The 23552-nt window shown below is 38.8% G+C and overlaps 2 protein-coding genes across 3 annotated transcripts in view; one reads left to right on the top strand and one right to left on the bottom strand.

Annotated features, from left to right (window-relative positions):
* Positions 1 to 19394, bottom strand: part of PCED1B (PC-esterase domain containing 1B) — a 134578-nt gene extending 115184 nt beyond the window's left edge. For both annotated transcript variants that reach the window (XR_014024014.1, XM_081309435.1), the window contains exon 1: positions 19259 to 19394. The gene's annotated coding sequence lies outside the window, so the exon portion shown is untranslated. The remainder of the gene's footprint in view (positions 1 to 19258) is intronic.
* Positions 19384 to 23290, top strand: AMIGO2 (adhesion molecule with Ig like domain 2). The gene is made up of 2 exons (XM_081309434.1): positions 19384 to 19514; positions 19877 to 23290. The coding sequence occupies exon 2, from the start codon at positions 19940 to 19942 to the stop codon at positions 21503 to 21505; it is 1566 nt and encodes a 521-aa protein (XP_081165560.1). The 5' UTR covers positions 19384 to 19514; positions 19877 to 19939; the 3' UTR covers positions 21506 to 23290.
* The last annotated feature ends 262 nt before the right edge of the window (positions 23291 to 23552 follow it).

Here is a 23552-nt window from a genome sequence, read left to right as displayed (position 1 = left end):
TCCTTACTGTTATTACTTCTTTTTCTTGAAAGTATCTGGTATAAATAATAAAAGATGAGCCTTAAAAATAACATATCACAATGAACTCAATATCTTAGATGACTCTAACTTGGGATAGAGTAAGCTAGAGTCTTCATATTCAAACAAAACAAGCCTTACTTAAACAAGTGAAGACATAGGTGTATCATCAGAATCCATAGCCATTGATCTTTCTCCAGGTGAGAAAAGACCTTTCCATCCTACCTTTCCAGATAACACTTGCCTCCCATATAAAAGGTACTAGATCTGATATATTGAAAATTGTGCCTGATTCAAATTTCTAAACCAACATTTTAAATAGGAATATGAACCAACACAGGTTCAGGATAGCTTTACTGCACTACTTGTGAACTAAACCAAATAAATGAAAGGAAGAAGTGCTTGAAATAGAAGGATTCCTAATACCTTTTCTAGTACAATGATAAATGCACCGAAGAAAAATGAAAACAAGGAATTGATTGACAGAAGGATGAATGATTCAGCTTGGTTCTACCTTCACAGTGACTCACTCTGCAAAATTGGAATGTTTAGCAAATAAATCCTACTATTGTACTAGAAAAGACAAGAACATAAGATGGTAGAGAACCGAGCATGCCAAAACATCATTTTCTTTTATTTCTGTGTATGACTTTTCAGTGTTCTGAATATTACTCTTGTCTTTGATGATACAGAAAAGGGAAAGAAGATGTTAATGATAGTCTGTCAGAAAAAGCATTCCTTTATGAATGAAAATCATTTTTCTAAAACAGTATTTATGAATAGTCCCAAGTTCCTTTTCTTTCCTCATTAGCCTTAGATTGAGTCTGTGAGAATGGCCTCTTCCCAGTGAATAGCTGGACATTGTACCACATGGGCCTTTGGCATTCTGGGCTCCCACACCCAGTCCTGCCCTGGTGGCCCTGGGCTGTGTGCCTGCTGGGTCTCCATAGCAAAGGCAGCTTTGTGATTGGCATGGGATGAATCCTGCACCCTGGTTTGGGAGTGCACAGATGGAATAGGAAGGTGTGCTGGCGCAGAAAAATAGTGACTCCCTTAACCACCACTTTATAGATGTGACTGGGCCAACTCTAATCCGGTTCCCTCCCCACTGGGCTAAGTAAAAGCTAATAATGATTTCTTATCTCCCTCATGGGCTTCAAACAATTCTAGCAGAGCTCATGTAAGTTCAAAGGTGGATGGAGTCCAGAAGGAATGGTAAAAAGGGAAAGAAGGGTTTCTGCACATTAGGCCTAAAGTTCTCGGAATATTCAGATCAGATTATACGTAGGATATGCATCCATCCAAAAGAACATCATAACTCTTAGACACCGAATGGAGGTGCTCAGCATATAATATGGGGATGTCACCTTTGTTTTCAAGTCATTTATGTTTTGATAGAAGAGGTGGTGTAGTAGATGGTGTGTGGGATGTGGGAGGAATGTATAAGTGTGATAGTAAGTAGCCCTTTCAGGCAGTGTGTGTTGTCGGCTACTGTGACAACAGGAGGTGTTCGGTGCTCCTCCTACAATACATCCCAGCTGATGCCAAAGCATGGCATCATGAATTCTTGTTATTCCTTAGTGTCTCGTGTAGCCTTCTTGTCATTATGCTCTTCCAAGATGCTACACGAAGATTCAGCAAACTAAGTATTTGATAGTGAGTGTTTTTCAGAGCCTTTCTTTCCTTACAGCAGAGAGAAGGGTTGAACCAAAGTACCGAGTGCCCAAGGAGGGGGATAAGTCCCTTCAACAGAGGTTGTTGGTTGCTAGGAATCAAGTCTCACTCCAATGAACTGAAATTAAATGATGAATTCTCTGTAAAGATAAAGATGCAATTTTATAGACATCCATGAGCAGGAAACAAAGTCCAACTAGATTCAGAGGACCAGTGCTAGGAAATAGAAAGCTAGATTTTCAGGCTGGTTGGTCTTGGTTCTCTCTGTTATTCTTTCTTTTGTTTTTGATTCTTTCTCTTTGATTCTAATCTTTTTTTTTTTCCCTTCAGTGCTGGGGATCAAATCCAGGGACTCATACTTTTTAAAAGCATGTCTCATTTCTTCTCCCCATAGATTTTTGGCTTCCTCTGATGATAACTTTGCTCTCCAGTGGGTTTGGCTGTATGGGACTTGGGTTTTCACTGATGCCAACCTTGTCCCTAACTGAACGCAGGCTCTCAGCTGTGGTCTACAACCACTGATTGTAACTTGTAATCTGTAACTTGAATCAAAATCATGAGACAGAATCTGATGTTGCTATCCAGGAGTCTACCCCTGGCCTAATCAGACTGGGGCAAAGGGGATGCAAGGTGGGTTCAGGGTCACTTAGGCCTGCCCTTCCAGCAGAGACTGTGAACTGCAGGGATCACAGAGATGTGACCAGAGGAGGTAGCACAAATGTCCCAAAGCATGTGAACTACTTTCCTAAACCAATAACTTCCTCTGCACAGTGGAGCACGGGGCAAGCCTTACTTGGAGAGGGCAAGACTGTTTGCTATGGCATAGCGCCAAGTTAAATAGTTTTTGGAGTATCTGCTTCTCCATCCTTTTTCTCCTTCTACTACAAATTTCACAAAAACCACAAACCATTAAAACAAACCACTGTTTTAATGGTGGCACAGCCACCACTCTGAATCTGTGAACAGTGTGCATCAGGGGACAGATCTGGGGACTGAGGTACTTTTCATTCATTCATTGGACTAACTTTAGCAAGCACCTACACTGTGCTTTGTGCCAGAAGATTCTTACATCCTCCAAAAGACCATTTTACTAATTGTTCTTTGGCACTTGTGTTAGCTGGCTTTCCACTGAACTACAATTTAAATTTCACCACTTAGAAGTTCCTAAAATACTCCTGGAATCTATTGTACCTAAAAATTTCTAAAAGAATATTAATAAGTTCAGATACATAAACAATAATAATTTCTGGCTCTGGAAACTACGTTCAGTTCAGTGCCTGGAAACAAAAACTAAGCAGAGGGCTAAAATAAACATAATATTATCATCCTAGCTTTCCTCTCCCCACTGATGGCTCTAATGTGAGGTTCCAGGAAACTCACTGTGTTTGCTCTGGACAGATGTTTACATGTGTTTTGATTTCTTCCAAATCTAGTGATATAGAACCATAAAGAAAAAGAAAGAGAAGAGCTGATCATTTAAGAAGTTATAATTAAGCTGTGAATTTTGAGGGAGGTACTTTCTAGAGACACAATCATCTTTATAGACATTTATTTTTAGGTATTTAGACTTTATTTTTGGTATTTTTAGCTGATGCAGATAGGGAATTGAACTGGTCATCAGAGGACTTGAATTCCCTTTGCCTATAAAAAGTGTATATGTAAGTTCCTTGCTTCCCATGATCTTCTGCTTCTCTCTCATTTTTTCCTAATTCATCAAATTATTAATATTTCACCAAGAGGCTGAATATTAGTGCTCTTTGAAAACTAAAAATTCCATTCAGCAAGTGTTTGAATTTGACCAAATAAATTCAAGACTTTATTGAAAAATCAATATTCTTGCTTGGCCTTGCTACTGAAGTTATTTTGTGCAAACTTACATCATCAAGTTTTTATAATTATTTAACTAAATTCCATCTCAAATATATATGTATGTAAATTTATGTGTCTATTTTTTTGTTTGCTTGTTTGTTTTCTGTGATGCTAGACATTGAACACAAGGGCCTTGAACATACTAGGCTAGTGCTTTACCACTTTACCCAGCCCTCAAATATATTTTAAACCAACACAATTAACTTGCATAGTGGCTGTGCTCTAAGCTTATTTTCTAAAGTAGACAACAGAAACTAATTCAAGCATTTGTTGAAAAGCAAATACATCTCCAAAGCAGATAATTATTAAAAAATATGAAATACTATAATATCCTTTAAATGAAAAGTCTGATTTTTAAATATTGGTTTCTCTTAAAGCAAGGGATAGATTTTGCAACAAATCCAAACCAGACAATGCAAGGTATTATGCTAGGACCTGTAAAGAGTGAGAAAATATAAGAAAACTGCCTCTACCCTTAATGAGCTTAAAAGGACAAGATACAGGGAACCTAAATACATAGAGATGAATTAATTTGTGTGTATAGCTATGCATTATTACATCACTATCAACATGGCCCTATATTGACAGAGTTGATAAGTAGTTAATCCTTCTGTTCTAAAGTAAAGGCAACATCAATTTTAAAGATGAACAGATCTTTAAAATGAGTTAATCCAATTAGCTAAATAATGTTTTTATTACTGAGTTATGTTCATCCAATGCCCAATATATGATATAGTCTCTAAATGGCAGTGACAGTAAAATGTTTCTAAAATTTACAAGTGATCAGAGATAATGCTGCCCAGAAATGGATTTTCCAAGACCAGAGGGTCAAAGTGCAGGTGCATTGCTCAGAAATGTCTGGGCACTGACTCTCTAGGCTCCTGTCTCCAATATGAGGGTGTGGCTCAGAAACAAGGAGAAACCAGTACTGTAAACATCCTCCTAAACTGAGGCATTAAATACAGAGAGTATTTATGTAATTACTTCCTGACAAGTGATGTAGGTGTTAAGTGTAGGCCCTGGAATACTGCTGGAGACTAAGCTTCTCTAGTGTCTGACCCAGGGATGAGCCAAAAATTAGAGTTGCCAGAAAAGGAATATAAAATACCCATTAATAGGATAAAGAAGCCGGGTGGAGTGGCTCACACCTGTAATCCCAGTAGCTCTGGAGGCTGAGGCAGGAGGGTCAAGAGTTCAAAACCAGCCTCAGCAACTTAGCTAGGCCCTAAGTAACTCAGTGAGACCCTGTCTCTAAACAAAAGATTAAAAAAAGGGCTGGGGATGTTGCTCAGTGGTTAAGCACTCCTGGGTTCACTCCCTGACCCTCACCCCCCTGCAAATAGGATAAAGAACATAGTTAAATGGTTAACAAAAAGGAGAACATCACTAGAAAGTGAACAACTTTCAGTTCAGTGGAAAGCCAGCTAACACAAGTGCCAAAGAACAATTAGTAAAATGGTCTTTTGGAGGATGTAAGAATCTTCTGGCACAAAGCACAGTGTAGGTGCTTGCTAAAATTAGTCCAATGAATGAATGAATGAAAAGTATCTCAGTCCCTAGATCTATCCCCTGATGCACACTGTTCACAGATTCAGAGTGGTGGCTGTGCCACCATTAAAACAGTGGTTTGTTTTAATGGTTTGTGGTTTTTGTGAAATTTGTAGTAGAAGGAGAAAAAGGATGGAGAAGCAGATACTCCAAAAACTATTTAACTTGGCGCTATGCCATAGCGAACAGTCTTGCCCTCTCCAAGTAAGGCTTGCCCCGTGCTCCTCTGAGCAAAGGAAGCTATTGGTTTAGGAAAGTAGTTCACATGCTTTGGGACAGTTGTGCTAATTCCTCTGGTCACATCTGAAAATATCTAAAACTAGGAACCCAAATGGACTAGTTATACAACAGATTGGACACAGAATAGCTACAGGATAGTGAGCTGCATTGGTGAGTTGGAAACCAGATTAATGGAAAGGACTTTGAAGCAAAAAGGAAGAGCACAAAGAATAAAAACAATAGCTAGACCTTGAGGCTTGAAGAATTTCACATACACATGTAATCGGAGGTCCCAGAATGACAGCGAATGGAGAAAAACAACATGCCATGGGATAATGAAGAGGAATTTTTCAAAGACAAAGTCTTCACTACATAGATTCAAGAGTAGGATAAAATTGCAAATAATCATGTCACAAACTGAAGACCAAAGATAAAAAGGAAAATCCTAAAAGCAGCCAGAATGACAAGGAAAGAAAAGAAAAAAGAAGACACTATCTTCAAAGAAGCAATATTAAGATTTACAGTTGACTTATCAACAGAGATTATGGATTCCAGAAGATAATGTTTTAAACCTCAATTGCCTAAAGAAAATGATTGTTGGCCTAGATCTGTAGCTTGCAAAATCATCCTTCAGAAATAAGGTGGAATAAAAATGGTTTCAGACTAACTAGAAGATATTCTTCAGGCAGAAAACAATAATCTCAGATAGAAATATGGAAAGGCAGGAAGGAAAAAAAATTGGAAGAGCAAATGAATAGATATTTATAAATTACAATTGACTACACAAAATGGTAATTGTAATGTCATTTATAGTATAAAATAAATATATACAATTTATCTGCATGGCAAAAAGAATACAAAAATTATGAGGGGCACATAGTTTATTATTTCTGTTATTATTGGTATGAAGATTGTCATTATTATTATTATTAGTAGCAGTAGTAGTATTAGTAGTAGTCGTCATCGTCATAGTAGTAGTACTGGGGATTGAACCCAAGGGCATTACCATTGAGCCACATCCCAACCCTTTTTATTGTTTTTTCTTTTGAAAGAAACTTGCAGAGGACCTGGCTAAATTGAAAAGGCTGGCCTCAAACTTGAAATCCTCCTGCCTCAGCCTCCTGAGTTACTGGGATTACTAGTATGTGTCACTGCACCTGCTAGGGGTCAATAGTTTGAAAGGTCCAAGGGTCTACAAGTATCAGAAGAATGACAAAATAATGATTTGTTGCAGTTTAAATATTTATGCTCCCAAATATAACCCCACAGGGATGACAATGAGGTGAACAGCTTTTGGGAGGCAACTAAGACTATGGGGCTAGAGCCCTATGAATGGGATTTGTGACCTTATGCAAGAGACTTAGGGAGCTTGTTTGCTACATCTGCCATGAGAAGATACCGCTAGAAGGCACCATCCATGGGGAGCAGACCCGCACCAGAAACTGAATCTGTGGGCACCCTGATTGTGACTCCCCAGCCTCTAGTACTGTGAGAAAGACACTTTTTGTTTGAGCTATGTATTTATGGTTTTTTGTTATAGCAGCCCAAATAGACTAAGCCATTCTGTAATAAATCAAGGATATATGTTGTAATCTCTAGGATAACTACTTGGGATAATAAAATAAAATGTATATAAAATTGTACCCACTAGTGACCAACTCATACTCATTTCAAAAGAAACACTTTTTGTTAAAATTGATATATTATGAAGTCTCAACAATTTCAAAATATTGAAATCTTTCAGAATATCTTCTCTTACTACTGTGAAATAAATCAGTAACAAAGATCAATAATAAAAGTAGAAAAAAGCCCAACTTTATTTAAAATTTAAACAGTACATGAGATGGATAACCCAAAAATTATAAAATAATTTAAACTGAATGACAAAAATATACATTTCAAAGTTTATAGGACCAAACTTAAACAGTGCTCAAAAGGAAATGTGTAGCCTTAAATGTGTATTATAAAATAAAAAAGGTGAAAATGTACTATTTAAGTGTTAATCATAAGAAACTGGAAAAAGAATAGCAACCAAACCTAAGAAAGACATGATAAAGACAAAAGCAGACATCAAGGAAATAAAAAATCAACACATACTAGAGAAAGTCAAAAAAGCCAGAGTAAGTTTTTTGAGAAGATTAACAGAATGATAAAATTTTAACAAGATCGATTTTAACTAAAAAACTAAAAACAAGTACAGAAGGCACAAATTAGCAACAATAGCAATGATATCCTGGAGGACATCACTATAGATCAAACAAATATCAAAGAGATAACTAAGGAATGTTAAAAACAACTTTATGTTGATAAAAAAAATGGGTAATTCTTTGAAAAATGCGATTTACCAAAGTTAACAGAAGCAGAGATAAAAAACATGAATATTTCAGTAGGCATTAAAAAATTCAGCCCATAATTAAAAAATAAAAACTTTCCCAGAAGAAAAGCCCTGGCTTTTAAGCTAAGATAGCTTACCAATGAATTCTCCCAAATATTTAAGGAAGAATTAATGCCTGTCTTTTGTAATTTTGCAGGATGATAGAAATAAAAGAAGAGCTTCTCAGATTTTTAAAAAATTATAATAGCATAATTTTTATTTTAAAATTCTGAGATACTTTGTGAGAATGAAAATTACAAATCTACTTTCCATAAAAATTCCTGAAAAATTCTTAACAAAATACTAGGAAATCAAATCCATTGATACTGTAAACTGAGATGGCAGGTTAATCCAGATATGCAAGGATGGTTTAAAATTCAAATATCGTAAACATAATTCAACATAATAACAGAAATACGAATAAAATCTTACTGTTATCTCAAATGCAGAAAAGCATCCAATAAATCGAATATTCATTTGTGATGAAAACATTTAACCAATAGAACTTTCTTAATTTGATCAGAAAAATCTATAAAATATGTATAAGCAAGCATTATTCTTTCTATTTATTTATTCATTTATTTTTTAGTTTTCGGTGGACACAACATTGTTGTTTGTATGTGGTGCTGAGGATCGAACCCGGGCCGCACGCATGCCAGGAGAGTGCGCCACCGCTTGAGCCACATCCCCAGCCTGCAAGCATTATTCTTAACAGTAGAATATTAAACCTTCTCCCTAAACTTAGGACAAAGTCCAGATTGGCCATTGTTGCCACTTTTACACAACACTGTAACTGGAGGATCTATAAGAGAAAGAAATGAAAGTCATGGAAATTGGAAAGCAAAAAGTAAAATCATTGTTTCCAACCAATAAGATCATGCCCATACAAAATTTCTACAAATTACTCATATCTGTATATACTGACAATAAACAAAGAGAAAATAAAATCTATTTAGAGTCATATCCAAACACTCAAAACACCTGGAAATAAATCTAACTAAAGATGTACAAGACTGAAAATTATAGCATCAAGAAAAATTAAAGAGTCGAATAAACGGAAGTATACACATGGCTATGATTAGAAGACTCAATATTATATAAATGTTAATTCTTTCAAATTAATATACACTTCCAGCAACCATAATCAAAGTCTGCCTTTTAGGTTTCTTTGTTTTCAGAAATTGACTAATTCTTTTAAACTGTATATGGAAATGTGAAGTACTAGGAAGAGCCAAGGCACTCTTGAAGGACAAATGCAGAGGACTTGCCCTATGAGATGTCAGGAACCCTGATTATAAAGCTATGATACCCAGAACTGAGTGGTATTAGTGGAACAGAAGAAAGAGTAAAGAAGCAGACCTGCATATATAGGATCACACATTTATGCCCAAAGTGACCTTACAACATGGTAGAGAAAAGGGTGGTTTTCTCAATAAATGGTGGTGGCCAATTGGATATGTAAATGGAAAAAGGTATATTGACTTTACTTCACACTACACAGGAAAGTCAATTCCTAATGGATTGCAGAAATAAATGGAAAGTAAAACAATAAAGATTTTTGAGGAAAACACCTTTGTGAACTTGGAATAGCAATTCTCTCTTAAATAGAAAATAAAACAAACAAACAAACAAACAAAAAACATAAAAAGAAAGGAAAACAAAAATGGGATAAACTTGATAAGACTCGGAACTTCTGTTCACCCAAAGTGTCTGAATTGGCAATCTGCAGATGGGAGAAAATATTAATCTCCATATTAATTTATGTGTATTACACACATGTATATGACTTTAAAAAATCTCACAAACCAGAATATATAAAGAAGTCTTAGAGTCAATAAGAAAAAGATGTACAGCTCAACAGCAAAACAGGCAAAAGACTCAGAAAAGAGGATGTCTAAAAGAACACATGGGAAATTGCCCAAGTTCATTAATCATTAGGAAATACAAATTACAACCACAAGGGAATAATACTACCACTAAAATGACTGAGATGAAAAAATGGAAAATAGTAAGTGTTGACAAGGATGTGAAGAAAGTGATATCTCATATACCTCTTGTGAGAGAATAAATCAGCACAGCACTTTGGAAAATTGGCATTTAATGCTGGAGCTGAACATGTACGTGACCTGTGACTCAGCAAGTGCATTCTCAGGTGTATAGATCTACAACGACACACAAAACATCAGCTGAACTTTTCCAACAGAAGCCAGACCCAAGAGTATTCATTCCATTTGTCCAAAGTATAAAAACTGGCAGAACTAATCCATGTGGTTAGAAGTCAGGAGAATGTTGCCACTGGAAGGTTAGCAGCTGGAAGGGAAAACTCAAGAGGGCTTTTAAAGGGCTAGTAAATGTCCTGATTCTTCACTTGGGTGACAGTTACAAGGGCACGGTGCCCTTGTTCTGATAATCCTCTTCCATGCCTGCTACATACGTTGTCTCATAACTCTCTTTGCTAGAACTTTCTTCTCATCGGAATAGCTGGACAGAATTCAATTTCTGCTTATGTTGCTCAGTTTATTTTCAATATACGTATTTATAATTGTATTTTGTTGAGGTTCTGCAAAATGCGGGCTTCTAATGACTTTTTTTCAGGGAACTGGCTTTTCTCTCCAAGGAGCTTTCTGATAATGTTTTTCTGACACAAGTTCTACTCTTTGTCCTTTTGGCTTCTTTCTGCATGATCATTATTCTACTTTGTATGTGGTGCTGCTCTACCTTTCTGTGCTCTGTAATTATACTAATGAAAAAAGAAAAGAAAAGAAAAGAAAAGAAAAGAAAGAGATTATCTTACTAGAAAACTTTTCTCATTGGGGCAAAATCAGGGTGCCACTGATTACCTGCTTTGTACCTTCTGCCCAGGGATGACAACGCCCCATGCAGCCAATCTGCAGACAGATCCCTCTTATGTCAACGGGTTTGTCATGCTATAATAGCCTGAAACCATTAAACAAACTATTCTCCTTTATTATTCCACATTTACAAAGCATATTTGCATCTATAAATTTGGCTTTTAGAGAAAAATGATTAGGCCAGTATCAAGTCCATATCCACTTGATTATTACTTTAAATTGATAAGTAGGTGTTATTTTGTTTTATATTTCAAATAATTTTCCATGTACAAAATGAACAGATACCCCAAATACCAAGTTTCTGGATCTGCCCAAAGGAGCTATGTTGAAGCTACCAAGGAGGTCCTGCCTGGAGAGCCCAAGGCCCAATTTTTCCAAGGCTCACCCTAAAAACCGGTAAGCAAACATTTGAATACTCCTTGGGTCAATGGATAGTCTGCTTCTAAAAATAGAGCCAAGGAACCAAGGTATCAGTGTCTACCCAACAAGCGGGATTTAAAAAAGAAGAATAAATACGTAGACTCATTTTAATAAATACAATTGAGTGAATGGAAAATTCTACTTCAAAATAAATGTGGACAACTGCCACAAGAAGCACGTTTTCCATCATCCTCCTGTTTCCACAAAAAAGGAAATGTCAGTGAGCAGACTCATCCTCCAGCAACTTGTTCAGATTGGCACCTGACCTCTTCTACACAACAGCTGCCAAGGAAACCTACACTGGTTTCCTATCATGTATTTTTATCACAATGTAACAAGCATGTAGCAGCATGTCAAAATTGCTCTCTGGAGAGAGTGATTATTATTATTATTATTTGTTTTATTTTGCTTTTTCCTATAGTTCAAAACCCCTTTGGGTACTCTCCAGTGTGTATTGAGATTGCCTATCTTCATTCCTAACTAAAAGTCTCCACTGAGGACACTCCCCACAACGTGTCACCTTCAAGTCCCCAGGCACTCGGAGAAGCCCAGGCATGCAGACTGGTGGACTTACTCCAGCCTGCAGTTGCTGAGACAGAGGACCACAGAGAGCAAGGCAGAGCTGAGCCAAATGAGGACCTGCTGTACTTTGTTAGCATAAACATATTGTGGTGAGGCACCTCTCCAGCTTTGTTTATTTTGTACATAAACCCAGCCATTAGGTTCAACAAACATTTATTAAACATCTGTGCTTCTATCAGGCTATGTCCAAGGCACAAGGGCAACAAGACATCCTCTTTTACAACTTTCTCCTTCTCAAAGCACTTTTTATCTCTCATCTCAGTCAATCTTGTGGAATCAAGCAGTGCATGCGTTAGTACTGCACTTCCATTTTATGAATGGAGAAGGTGATAATCTGAAAGGTTGAGTCACTTAATATCCCATAGTTAATAAACAAAAAATTCTGGGACCAAACTCCAGGGATTTCAATGCTCTATTTTGCCATATCACCATTTTTTCCCCTAGACATTGCCATTTTGCATTTAATTAGAGGTTTCAGACCCTTGGTGCATGCCAGAAGAGAGATACTACTTTCCTTTCTTATAAATCTTTATTGCTATTGCCATGGAGAAGATGAATCACAGGGTTCATGTTATCATTGCTTAATTCATAGAAAGAATTTTCATCTCTGACCATTTAACTGTTTTCCCTAATTTATGTTTTGATTTGCATGTAATTTACCTTGCTGAATCAGATATTTAGTCAACAAAATGAGTAAGATCTAAAATTCTTCAGGTATTTGGAATTTTTGAATACCCCAAGTACATATTGTCTGTTGCAAGTATTTTGGCTCTTGGTTAACTCCAATTTGGAACTGAATTCTGTGACTGTCTTATATCTGATATTTATTTCTAATAATACTACAAATTCCTAGAGAAGAGCAACCATGTTATGGCCCTGGGAGTGTAGCCAAGGCTAACAATATTTGCTGAATGGAATTTAAATTATGGCTAACCCTGCTACTCCCTAAATGGGACGCATTAGAACTAATGGTTAAGTATGAAACTAGAGCAAGGCAGGCTTTGGTGAGAGAGCTAGTTCTACCACTAATGTTGGGCAAGTTACATACACCAGTTCAGACCCATGGCCCTCATTAGATAATGGAGACATTATTAAACGAGAAGCTTGGTACATAGTGTGAAGGAGACCACTTGCAATTAAAAAGACTGGTTTCTGTGATCTTTCCAGAAGTCCATTTCCTGTATTAACATGATGTTTCTTTTCACTGTCACAAACTGAAAGGTCAGAGTTCCAGAGCAAATTGCCCATGGAGTAGCCAGCAAAAATGGCTTTATGTTTGCTAAAAATAGTTAAGTATTTGAGATAGTGCTGACTATCTAGTGGGGAGAGCTTGTCTTTTCTCTCTCAATTTTATTTTATCTTGATGGTGGTTGGTGAATAATCATTGCTTCAGATTGAAAATCAGATTCACCGTTATAAACCAATGATAAATTAATTACTTCAACAGAAAATCCAATTTTTTAAAAGACATAAAACAGGAGTCTGAATGCTTCATGTAGTTTTCTAAACCAGGTTTGTTAAATATTATCTGTATTTATGAGAGAGATAAAATTAACTCCAGTTTTGAGGGATATAAAAGCATTTAGGAATTCAATTAGATGATCTCTTCAGGCTAATAATGAGCAAAATGAAAATTAGAGCACTTACTGTTTATGACCAAAATCTTAAGAGGTAACCATAATGGTTTGTTTCATGGTTTCAACACATTGAGTTTTTAAAAACAAATTCTCATTTGAGTATTTCATTCCTAAGGCTGAGAATTTTGGAGTATTAAAGAAAAGGATTTGCTTGTTTCTATCATTACACAATTATGATAGAGAAAAAAAAAACATCCTTTTCAAACCTCTCAGGTTCCACACTTCAGTAGATTTATTCTTTGAGCAGAAACTGTAATTTACCAGTGAGATTATGGATGACATTCTCTGATTCTACCTATTTTTCATATACCTCTCAGTTTTTCTACACTAAGCACACAATACTTTTAAAATTAGGAAAAAAGGTGTTTAGTAATTTTTGTTTGTCATTGAAAAAATAAATGGAGCAATGGAACAGGAAGCACTTTACCTCACCAAAGGCTGGCTTAAGGGTATGCCTTTGGAAAGAACCCATAGCTGTTTGGATTCAACCAAGGACGTTGAATCCGAAAACTGGGATGTGGACTACTGGTCATTAAGAAATATGCATGTGACTATTATACACTTTATTTTAGCCAGGAGTGTGTGGTTGTCATAGCACTTACATAACTCTCAGACTAAAGAGGAGCAACTGACATGTGGTAGGCACTTAGGAATTATTTGCCAAATAAGCACCTGTGCTAAGGTAGGAGAACAATTATTGTTCCTCAGGACAGAGGCCATCTCATTTCCTGCCTGAGAAGCCAGGGAGGCTTGTGCCTTCTGAAACTACAGAACTTAATCACCAAGTAGGAATCATAATTAAGCAGAAACCCACGAAAAGCTGATGCCCATGACTTTAACCAACTAGAAGTTGTCACTATACTTTTCTTATCACAAAAATATTGTAGAATAACACACAGATGAGGAAAGAAGAAATATTTTATGATCTATCTATGCATACCATAGAACTGATATACAAATATATTTTTATTTTATGAAAATTAGAATTGGTTCATTTTATAATGTTTTGCTATTTCACCAGATATTCCCCTTCCACATTATTTTGAAGAGCACTATAGTGTACCAGTTGGGTGGGGGAGGGAGGAACTAGCTATTGGCTGGTATCCAAATTACAGATTGCAGAATACTTGCTAAAATCCCTGTGAAAAATTAAGAATGTGCTAATTTTTTTCCTGCTGGAAATGATAGTGCAATGAAAATGTGATCCCCCATTATAACTGAATACTTAATAGATTAAAGTAATCTCCCAGCATTGGAGAACTTGCCTGAAGTTGTTTTTCTTAATGAAGTAATGGATTGACATCATTCACATGAGAGAGTGGAGCCTGTGTGTCCAGGGTAGTAAAAACTGACTCAGACAAGAAATCAAACCTAGATCTGCTCTAATTGGTTAGTCTGTTCCTGGGCTTGGGCAACAGGGGACACATCATTATCAAAAAATCATATCAATTTTTTGAATTAGAAGGAACTTTAGAAATTGTCAATTGTCACCCTCAATGAACGCTTGGGATTGTGGGAAGCTAACAGATTTTTACTCAAGTCTAAATCTTAGGTCTCCTCACCTTGTGATTCTAGTAGATTTCCGTACTCATCCTGGGTCTAATACTTTTATAATTGAAGACTCTGAATAAATGGGACTTTGGGTGCCCTGAGCCACATTCTAATTCAAGTGCAACCAAACCAAATATGCAGGACTTTCACCAGGATGATCTCAAACAGTTCTGCAACCCTTAGCTAAAAAACCCTATCCAAATGCTAAAAACATGTTAAGTGAAAGAAGTCAGACATCAATGACCACATATTACATGATCCCATTTATATGAAATGTTCAGAAAGGGCAAATACAGACAGACAGAAAGTAGATTACTGCTTACCAGGAGCTGCAAGGAAGTGGAATGGTAATGATTACTTAATGGGTCTGGGGTTTCTTTTCAGGATGATGAAAAACAATCTGGAATTTAAGGGTGGTTGCTGGGATCGGTGGTGCACGCATGTAATTCCAGCGGCTCAGGAGGCTGAGGCAGCAAGACTGCTGGTTCAATGGCAGTTTCAGCTGTGGCTCAGGGATTAAATGCCCTGAGTTCAATACCAAGTACAAAATAAATAAATAAATAGCACACACACACTGATGATGGTTGCACGACATTGTGAATAGACTAAAAAAATCACTAAATTTTACATTTTAAAATGGTTAAGATAGTGCATTTTATGTCATGTGATTTTATTTATCTCAAGTGAGTTTAAAACAAATGTATCTAGCCTATGCTAATGAAGGTAAGAGACAGACCAATCAGATGGGTGGGTGGGAACTGATTAAAGAGTTGCTCCATCCTGAGCTCTACCTGGGGCAGGAACCTGCCTCCTCTCTGGTCATTTCCAGCCAAGTAAAGGAGTTTCCCGAGAAACAAGCTACAAGTTGACAAATGCCTCATGGAACTCAGGGGCTGGAGTCCGAGTCTCCTCTGAAGATATTTTTGGAGACAAATATTTTGGAGACCATAGTTTTGGAGACATAGTATGAGTGAGAGATCTCATTCCATAGCAATTCTTGGGCAATTTAGAAAAACCTGCTGGAGCAGGCCTAGAGAAGGTCAGGCTGCTGGGGCACTTCCAGAACTGGTGGGCAAAACTATGTATTTCCTGACTTAAGCCAAAGTGTCCCTGGGTTTAAAAGAAGGGTGGGGGAGGGAGGGACTAGCTATTGGCTGGTATCCAAATTACAGATTGCAGGATACTTGCTAAAATCAATCACGACAAAAAAAGTGGAAGTCCTTCATAGCATAAAAAGTTCTATTAAGGTGTTCATTATTGGTTAAGATGACTGAGAATCGTCAAACGAGTGCTGTAACAATTTCTTGTCTCATAGTTCTAATTCCTTAAGTCTTGGAATACAACCTAAGAAATTCTGGAAGTCACAGGCCTGAAAGAACCCCTGAGATTTCATTCAAATCACTGCCTCTGTTCCAAACACAGAAAGATGTTCACATGACCATACCTGCCCTAGCACATCAGATCCCAAATCATGCCCAGTGTCAATTTACTTTCTATTATCCATTAGAGTCATTATCAAATGGTCAGAATACCAGTAGCTTATACCATGTGGAAGAGGGCTGAGGAATAGCTCTCTGTCCTATTTTAAACTCCTGGAAAGGCAACTTGACCATCTGTCTTAGTACCCATTCAGGTTTGGAACCACTCTGGCAATAATGTTCTTATTCTGTTTAATCTAAATCCTTCAAATGAAACCTTAAGGTTATTTCAACTCCATTTTTTAATAATTTGAAACAGTTGTTTACCATTTGGTTGTCGTGAACATGAAAATGAACTAATATATGTTGAACTCACAACTGAGAGCCTGGCATGTAATCATGGCCCAATATATATTTATTACCATCACTATATTCATTATGACTCTGTCATTCACAAGTGACACAACACACCTCAAAATCATTTAGGCAAAAAGAAGAGAGGGAGGCAAAAAGAAGAGAATGTAATCAAATAAGAAGTATAAGTGTGTAGTGGTTTTCGGGCACTACTGGATCCAGGATCCAAATAAGGGGACTCTCACCAGAGGCCAAACAGATAGGGCTGCCTGATTTTGGACTTTCAGCCTCAAAGAATGTGAACTAAATAAAACTCTGTTCTTTATATAGTACAGAGCCTCAGATATTTTGTTATAGTGATAGAAAACAGACTAGTATAAAGGCAATCTGTTAGAAAAAAGATGAAGAAGGTTAAAAAGATACCAGAAAGATAAAAATAAAATAAGGACATATTTATATCATTATTGAGGTCAAGTCAGTTTTCTTTTCTCCAACTTTAATAAACCCACCTCTTTCATATCTCCTTTCCCATTAACAGGTGGGGAACCCAATTATCAGTTCTTCCAATGATTAAACAGCCTTGTCTGTGGATTTTGAGTGCATTTAGTTTACTTATGCTGTGCAATCACTGCATGTTTCCATGGTATGCCTTCAGCTATAATAACATAACCTTCTGTTTCCATTTTTAAAGTCATTTATTCTTCTTACAGCATTTTTGTATTAAACACAGGTCTTTCTCCTATCTTCATGGTTTTCTCTGAATGGGCTGTTACTCAGGAAAGTACTGCAAAAACCTGGTCATTTGTTAGTCATTTAAAAAGTACTCGAGCACTGTGAGTAATTTTAATTCCATTTTTTGGTTACTATGTTAATCCTATAAAAACAAAGAACTAGAGACCAAATTTTTTTGAAAACTCCAGGGGATGTGACCTATTAGAAGAAAACCTCAACCTCTGCCTCTCCTCTGGAAGTGAAGAATGGTTTCATGAAGTTTTTCAGGCTGCATTCTTGTGATAAAATTCAACTTTCCATGAAACTGAAATTAATCTGAATCAAATTGCCCTCACTTGAAAACACTTTGAATTTACCAGTGCTATTCTGGGTTTATTCCACAGTTAAGAAAACAATGCACATGACTCCATTTAAATTAGGCACTGGCCTCTAAGATTTGTGCTAGCACACCAATTCATTGATGGACAACTTTTCGCTAAACTGAAGGTTGTTTGAATGTGGGGTGGAGGAAATTGGTTGTCACTGTCATTGTTTTTATTTTTACATAATATTACATATTATGTGCCCTACTCCAATTGCTTTTTGTTTTTTCAATTTAGTCTGCTTTTCAGTTGGTTTCCCTATTACTTCTGCTGTGGTTAGCATCTTCTGTTAGGGTAGTAATTTATTTCTTTTAATCCGGATATAATGGCCAAATGGGTCGTTTGGCTCAGTCAAATCCCATCGTTAAATCTTGGAATTAAGCAAAAATGGGTTTTTAATCGAAAAGCTCATCAGCTTCATGCCCTCTACCTCACTTTTGCATGGCCTTGTCCAGCTTGTACCTTCCCATGCCTGCTGGACCAAAGCACGCTGGAGCCCTGGCTCTCTGAAAGGGGACTAAATCCCCCAGCACAGACACCCCTTCTGGGATCAGTCCTGGTCCTGGTCCGGACAGAGTGGCCAGCAGTTTGTCAAAAACAAACAAACAAATAAGTAAATAAACAAAACAAGCAAGAATCGGTCTGGTTCTGGAATTTTTTTCTTTAAGGTTAATGCTCTTATCTTTGCATTCAAGCTGGAAGGTCCGCTCTGAACCATATTTCCTGCCCTTCGCCTTCCGATTTGGGCACCATCCCTGATGCCGCCTCCTGAGTTAGGAAAGGGATAGAACTTTTCCAGGGAGCAGAGGGGTGTCCTCGCTGTGCCTTCTCCATTCTTTCCCCCAAGCAAAGATTCTGGTCGCCCAGGAGGAGGAAACATGCTCGAGTCCCCATCCCCCCGCCTCCTCCCCCAAATGAGGGCGGAGACGAAGGCAGCTTTTCTGTTTGGTAAATCTTTAATGCCAACTGAATTTAGCGCTGATAAAGCTCCCTTGGCCCTCGCCCCAAGGCAAAGCGCGAAGAGGTCCGGGAATTGCGTGGACTAGTGAGGGAGGGATGCTACCTACATGGCCACGGCGAAGTGGGTCCCCAAGATCGCGACCCCTCCCTCCTGGACTGGGCATCTCCTCTTGAGCCTCTCCCGACCCCAACACCACTCTGTTTGGGGCTGGACAAACGGACAGGAGAGTGCAGGGTCGCGAGCTGGGGCCTCCGGTGTGGATCCCCGTCGCAAAGCCGCTCCGCGGGTCGAGGGGAGCCGGAGGAGGGAGGCGGGAGGCGGCGGCGGGGTGGGAGTGAGGGGGACGCCGGCCGCCTCTCCGATTGGCTGCGCCGTCGCCCCCTCCAGCTCCGCGGCCCCTACCGAGCGCCGGGCAGTTCCCTCCTGCGGCTTCCGAGTGGGGTCCTGCAAGAGCGAAGGACGCGCAGGGGCGGGACCGACCTCCGCGCCCGCACCCGACTCCGGGCGCGCGGGGATAAAACCCCGGCGGCGGGCGCGGGAACCTCAGGCCCTGGGGCCTCCCGAGCGCGGAGAGGTGGGGCCGGCCCGACCCGCCGCCCGCGCCCCCGCCCCCGCCTCCTGGACGCGGCTGCGGGAGCGGGGCGCCCAGCGCGCGGGCACAGGGTGGCCAGAGCGCCGAGGCGGTGCCTTCAGCGGTGCAATGAGAAAAGCCCGGGAGAACCAAGTGGAGCCCGCCGAGAAGATTGCTGCGCCCGGGGTTGCTGCTGCCGCCGTGGCTGCTTGAAACTCCCGAAGTTGACAGACAGCGAGAGGCTGCCTCCCGCCGGGAGCAAAAGGGAAAGGATCTCGGAAGGTGCCAGAGACGGACAAACAGACGCGCAGACCTTTAGAAAACACCGCCGCCGGCGTCCTATCTCCGCTACCCGTGAGGCTTCCCAGCTCTGTGAGTTGTTTTTCTGGACGGGGGTTTGCTAAGTATTTCCGTTTAATTGTTCGTAGGATGCGTTTGTGTATTTTTTGTGTTTGTTAGAGGGAGTTAAGAATAGAACAGGATGCACCCCTTTAAAACCACTGAGTTTCTGATGGTGAGACAGTTATATTGAGACAATGTGCTTGTAATGTCGATAAGCAGGAATAACCTAGGGAAAATGCATTTAGTAGTAAAAAGGCAGCATAGAGCTCCCTAGTATGAAATGAACCCCATTTCAAAAGTTATTGGAAAGTATAGCATGACTCTTGAGGGTTAACCAGCGATAATTAACTTATACTTCCCCCCCCCCTTCTTAAATATTAATTATTTACCAGGTTGACTGGTGGGAGGCTGAACTGGAGAAAAAGACTCCTGGAAAAGACGCAGAGGCGACCATAATGTCTTTACGGTTACGCACACTGCCCACCCTGCCTGGAGTTGTCAGACCTGGTTGCAGAGAGCTGCTGTGTTTGTTGGTGATCACAGTGACCGTGAGCCCTGGTGCCTCTGGGGTGTGCCCCACCGCTTGCATTTGTGCCACTGACATTGTCAGCTGCACCAACAAAAATCTGTCCAAGGTGCCCGGAAACCTTTTCAGACTGATTAAGAGACTGGATCTCAGCTATAACAGAATTGGGCTTCTGGATTCTGAGTGGCTTCCAGTATCGTTTGTCAAGCTGAACACCCTGATTATTCGTCATAACAACATCACCAGCATTTCCACAGGCAGTTTTTCCACGACTCCAAATTTGAAGTGTCTTGACTTATCATCCAATAAGCTGAAGACAGTGAAAAGCGCAGTGTTCCAGGAGTTGAAGGTTCTGGAAGTGCTCCTGCTGTACAACAATCACATTTCCTATCTTGATCCTTCAGCGTTTGGAGGGCTCTCCCAATTGCAAAAACTCTACCTAAGTGGAAACTTTCTCACACAGTTTCCTATGGATTTGTATGTTGGAAGGTTCAAGCTGCCAGAACTGATGTTTTTAGATGTTTCTTATAACCGGATCCCTTCTATTCCAATGCATCGTATAAATTTAGTGTCAGGAAAACAGCTAAGAGGCATCTACCTTCATGGAAATCCATTTGTCTGTGACTGTTCCCTATACTCATTGTTGATTTTTTGGTATCGTAGGCACTTTAGTTCAGTGATGGATTTTAAAAATGATTACACCTGTCGCCTGTGGTCTGACTCCAAGCACTCCCATCAGCTGCTTCTGCTCCAGGATAGCTTTATGAATTGCTCTGACAGTGTCATCAATGGTTCCTTCCGTGCACTTGGCTTTATTCATGAGGCTCAGGTCGGGGAAAGGCTGATTGTCCACTGTGACAGCAAGACTAGTAGTGGAAATACAGATTTCATCTGGGTTGGTCCAGATAACAGACTGTTGGAGCCAGATAAAGAAGTGGAAAACTTTCATGTGTTTCACAATGGAAGTCTGGTTATAGAAAATCCTCGTTTTGAGGATGCTGGAGTGTACTCCTGTATTGCAATGAATAGGCAACGCCTGTTAAATGAAACTGTGGATGTCACAATAAACGTGAGCAATTTCACTGTAAACAGATCCCATGCTCATGAGGCATTTAACACAGCTTTTACCACTCTTGCCGCCTGTGTGGCCAGTATCATATTGGTACTCTTGTACCTCTATCTGACACCGTGTCCCTGCAAGTGTAAAACCAAGAGACAGAAAAATATGCTAAACCAAAGCAATGCCCATTCATCTATTCTCAGTCCTGGCCCTGCTAGTGATGCCTCCGCTGATGAACGGAAGGCAGGTGCAGGTAGAAGAGTGGTGTTTCTGGAGCCTCTGAAGGATGCTGCTGCAGGGCAGAATGGGAAAGTCAGGCGCTTTCCCAGTGAGGCAGTGATGGCGGAGGGCATCTTAAAGTCCACGAGGGTGAAATCCGACTCAGATTCAGTCAATTCAGTGTTCTCAGACACACCCTTTGTGGCTTCTTCTTAATTGTGTGCCTGTAATTGTATGATGTCATAATTTAATCTCTCCATATTTAACTGTGTGTGGTAGTCTCCAAAATAAATAGTAGGGCAGAAATTGTGGGAGGACTTTTTTTTTTTTTTTGTAGTTTGTTTGAGATCAAACCAAATAAACAGTCTATTAAATGCTTGATAGGAAATGAGGTAAAGCACTTTGGTTCCCCCAAGGTGCCAGGGAAAGATGGGGCTGTTTTCCAAAATTTTAAGTTCTAGATAACTGTATCTTAATCTTTAGCATCACTGATAATGCCAAAGCCAGCCCAAAGGTGATATTATCCCTTTATGCAGGACTCTTAAAAAGAAAACATGAACTACATATATTAGTGCTCTTTTAAAAAGTAGACTTTGCTAACTTATTAGGATCAAAGTTAACTTATTTTTTAAGGAAAAGCATTAGTGTCCTGCTTTATTTTTCAAAAGATATAAAGGAAGCATCAAGCAGCAATGATTTATAAAGCATAAAATTACATTTGGGAAGTAGCCAAAATCATTTCAGACCAGAATGAACTAACTGCACTGATAGAATTTACTGGATAATGCCATATTTTCTACAGTGTTAAGTAAGTAGTGCAAGGAAGGTACATTTGTTTGACTGTCTTCTTTCCATTCTGTACATTCTCTCCATTCTGTATCCTTGTACAAAGGATCTCATTGAAAATTTAAAGTCTCATTTGTTGACAAGAATATGTGTTAATACCAAAATGTCAGAGTAACTTCTTAAAACTTTGTTTTAGCAGACTAATATTTGTTCATAGGCTTGTGTATATGTAAATCTTAAATTATATAATCTATTAAATAGACCCTGCTGTAGTGTGCTTTGGACATTTAAATTAATGTAAATATATGTATTCTGTGACTTGATGTTTTGTTTTATTTGGCTATTTAAAAGCATAAATCTAAGATGTTTTATGTGATATGATATGTGCTATTTTGTGTCAAACACCACCAATAGCAAGTTTCTCTCCAAAATTCTTGTAGTTATAATAGAGAATTTATCTTTTAGAGGGAGAAAATGCTTTAATGTGTTCTAGACCAATTTATGCTTTCTGTATCACATTTTACTCTGATATCATTATGCACTTCAATCAGGAAGATACTCGAATTTCAATTTTGCTACAGATGAGAGCCTGGGAGATCTCCTCATTATTTCCATCTCTGCTTTGAGGTAATCAAGTACCTTCTCTGGACCAAGGTTTTCTCAGCTGTAAAATGAAGGTGTTGGACCAAATGATGTTTAAGTTTTCTTCGCACATTGAAATCTATGATTTCCTGGTAGTCTTAGCTCCAACCTATGCTCACACTGGCTTTCTGAAACTGAGATCTCTGAAAATGGATGGATTAAACTAGACTAGCATAGCATTGTAAACTGGGAGGGACAATTCTGGATCATCAAGTCCAGTTCCTTCCCTTTTCTCAGGCATGACTGAGGCCCAGAGAGGGTCATACGTTGTCTAAGCTAGAACTATGAACTAGTGTCAGGGGTGGAAGAGCTTCAGCACTTCCATAGCAATGGTAAAAGGGTCAAATGAATGGGAGCTGGGGATATAGCTCAGTTTGTAGAGTGTCTGCCTCACATGTACAAGGCCCGGGGTTCAATCCCTAGCACCACAAAAAAAAAAAAAAAAAAAAAGAAAAAAAAGAAAATGGGAGACATATATCATATGTGGGCAGAGCTAACCCTTGAACCTAGGAAATAAGTGTTGCATTTGGCAGGGAAATATCGGCAGTATTAGAGCTCAATGGCTGATCCTAATACTAACACCAGTTTAAAGTTAAGGATGAGCTGAGATAGAAATCAAAACACTTAAAATCAAAATGAGAAAACAAAAGATCCTGAATACTGAAAACAAAGCTATGTCTTGAGTAAAAATAGGAAGATATAGTGATAAAAAAAAACCTTGGAACTGAATGTTATGTTGTGGAATTATTAGTTTTTAGATGTATCAGTTATTTTTTAGCAGGAGCCTGATCTCATGTATTTTAAATATAGGAACAAAATTAACATATGCTTTATC

Source organism: Spermophilus citellus, assembly GCF_964194105.1.
Source record: "Spermophilus citellus genome assembly, chromosome: 10".
NCBI classification, from domain to species: Eukaryota; Metazoa; Chordata; class Mammalia; order Rodentia; family Sciuridae; genus Spermophilus; species Spermophilus citellus.
The sequence above is the reverse complement of the archived record's forward strand: the minus strand, read 5'-3'. Positions and strand labels throughout refer to the sequence as shown.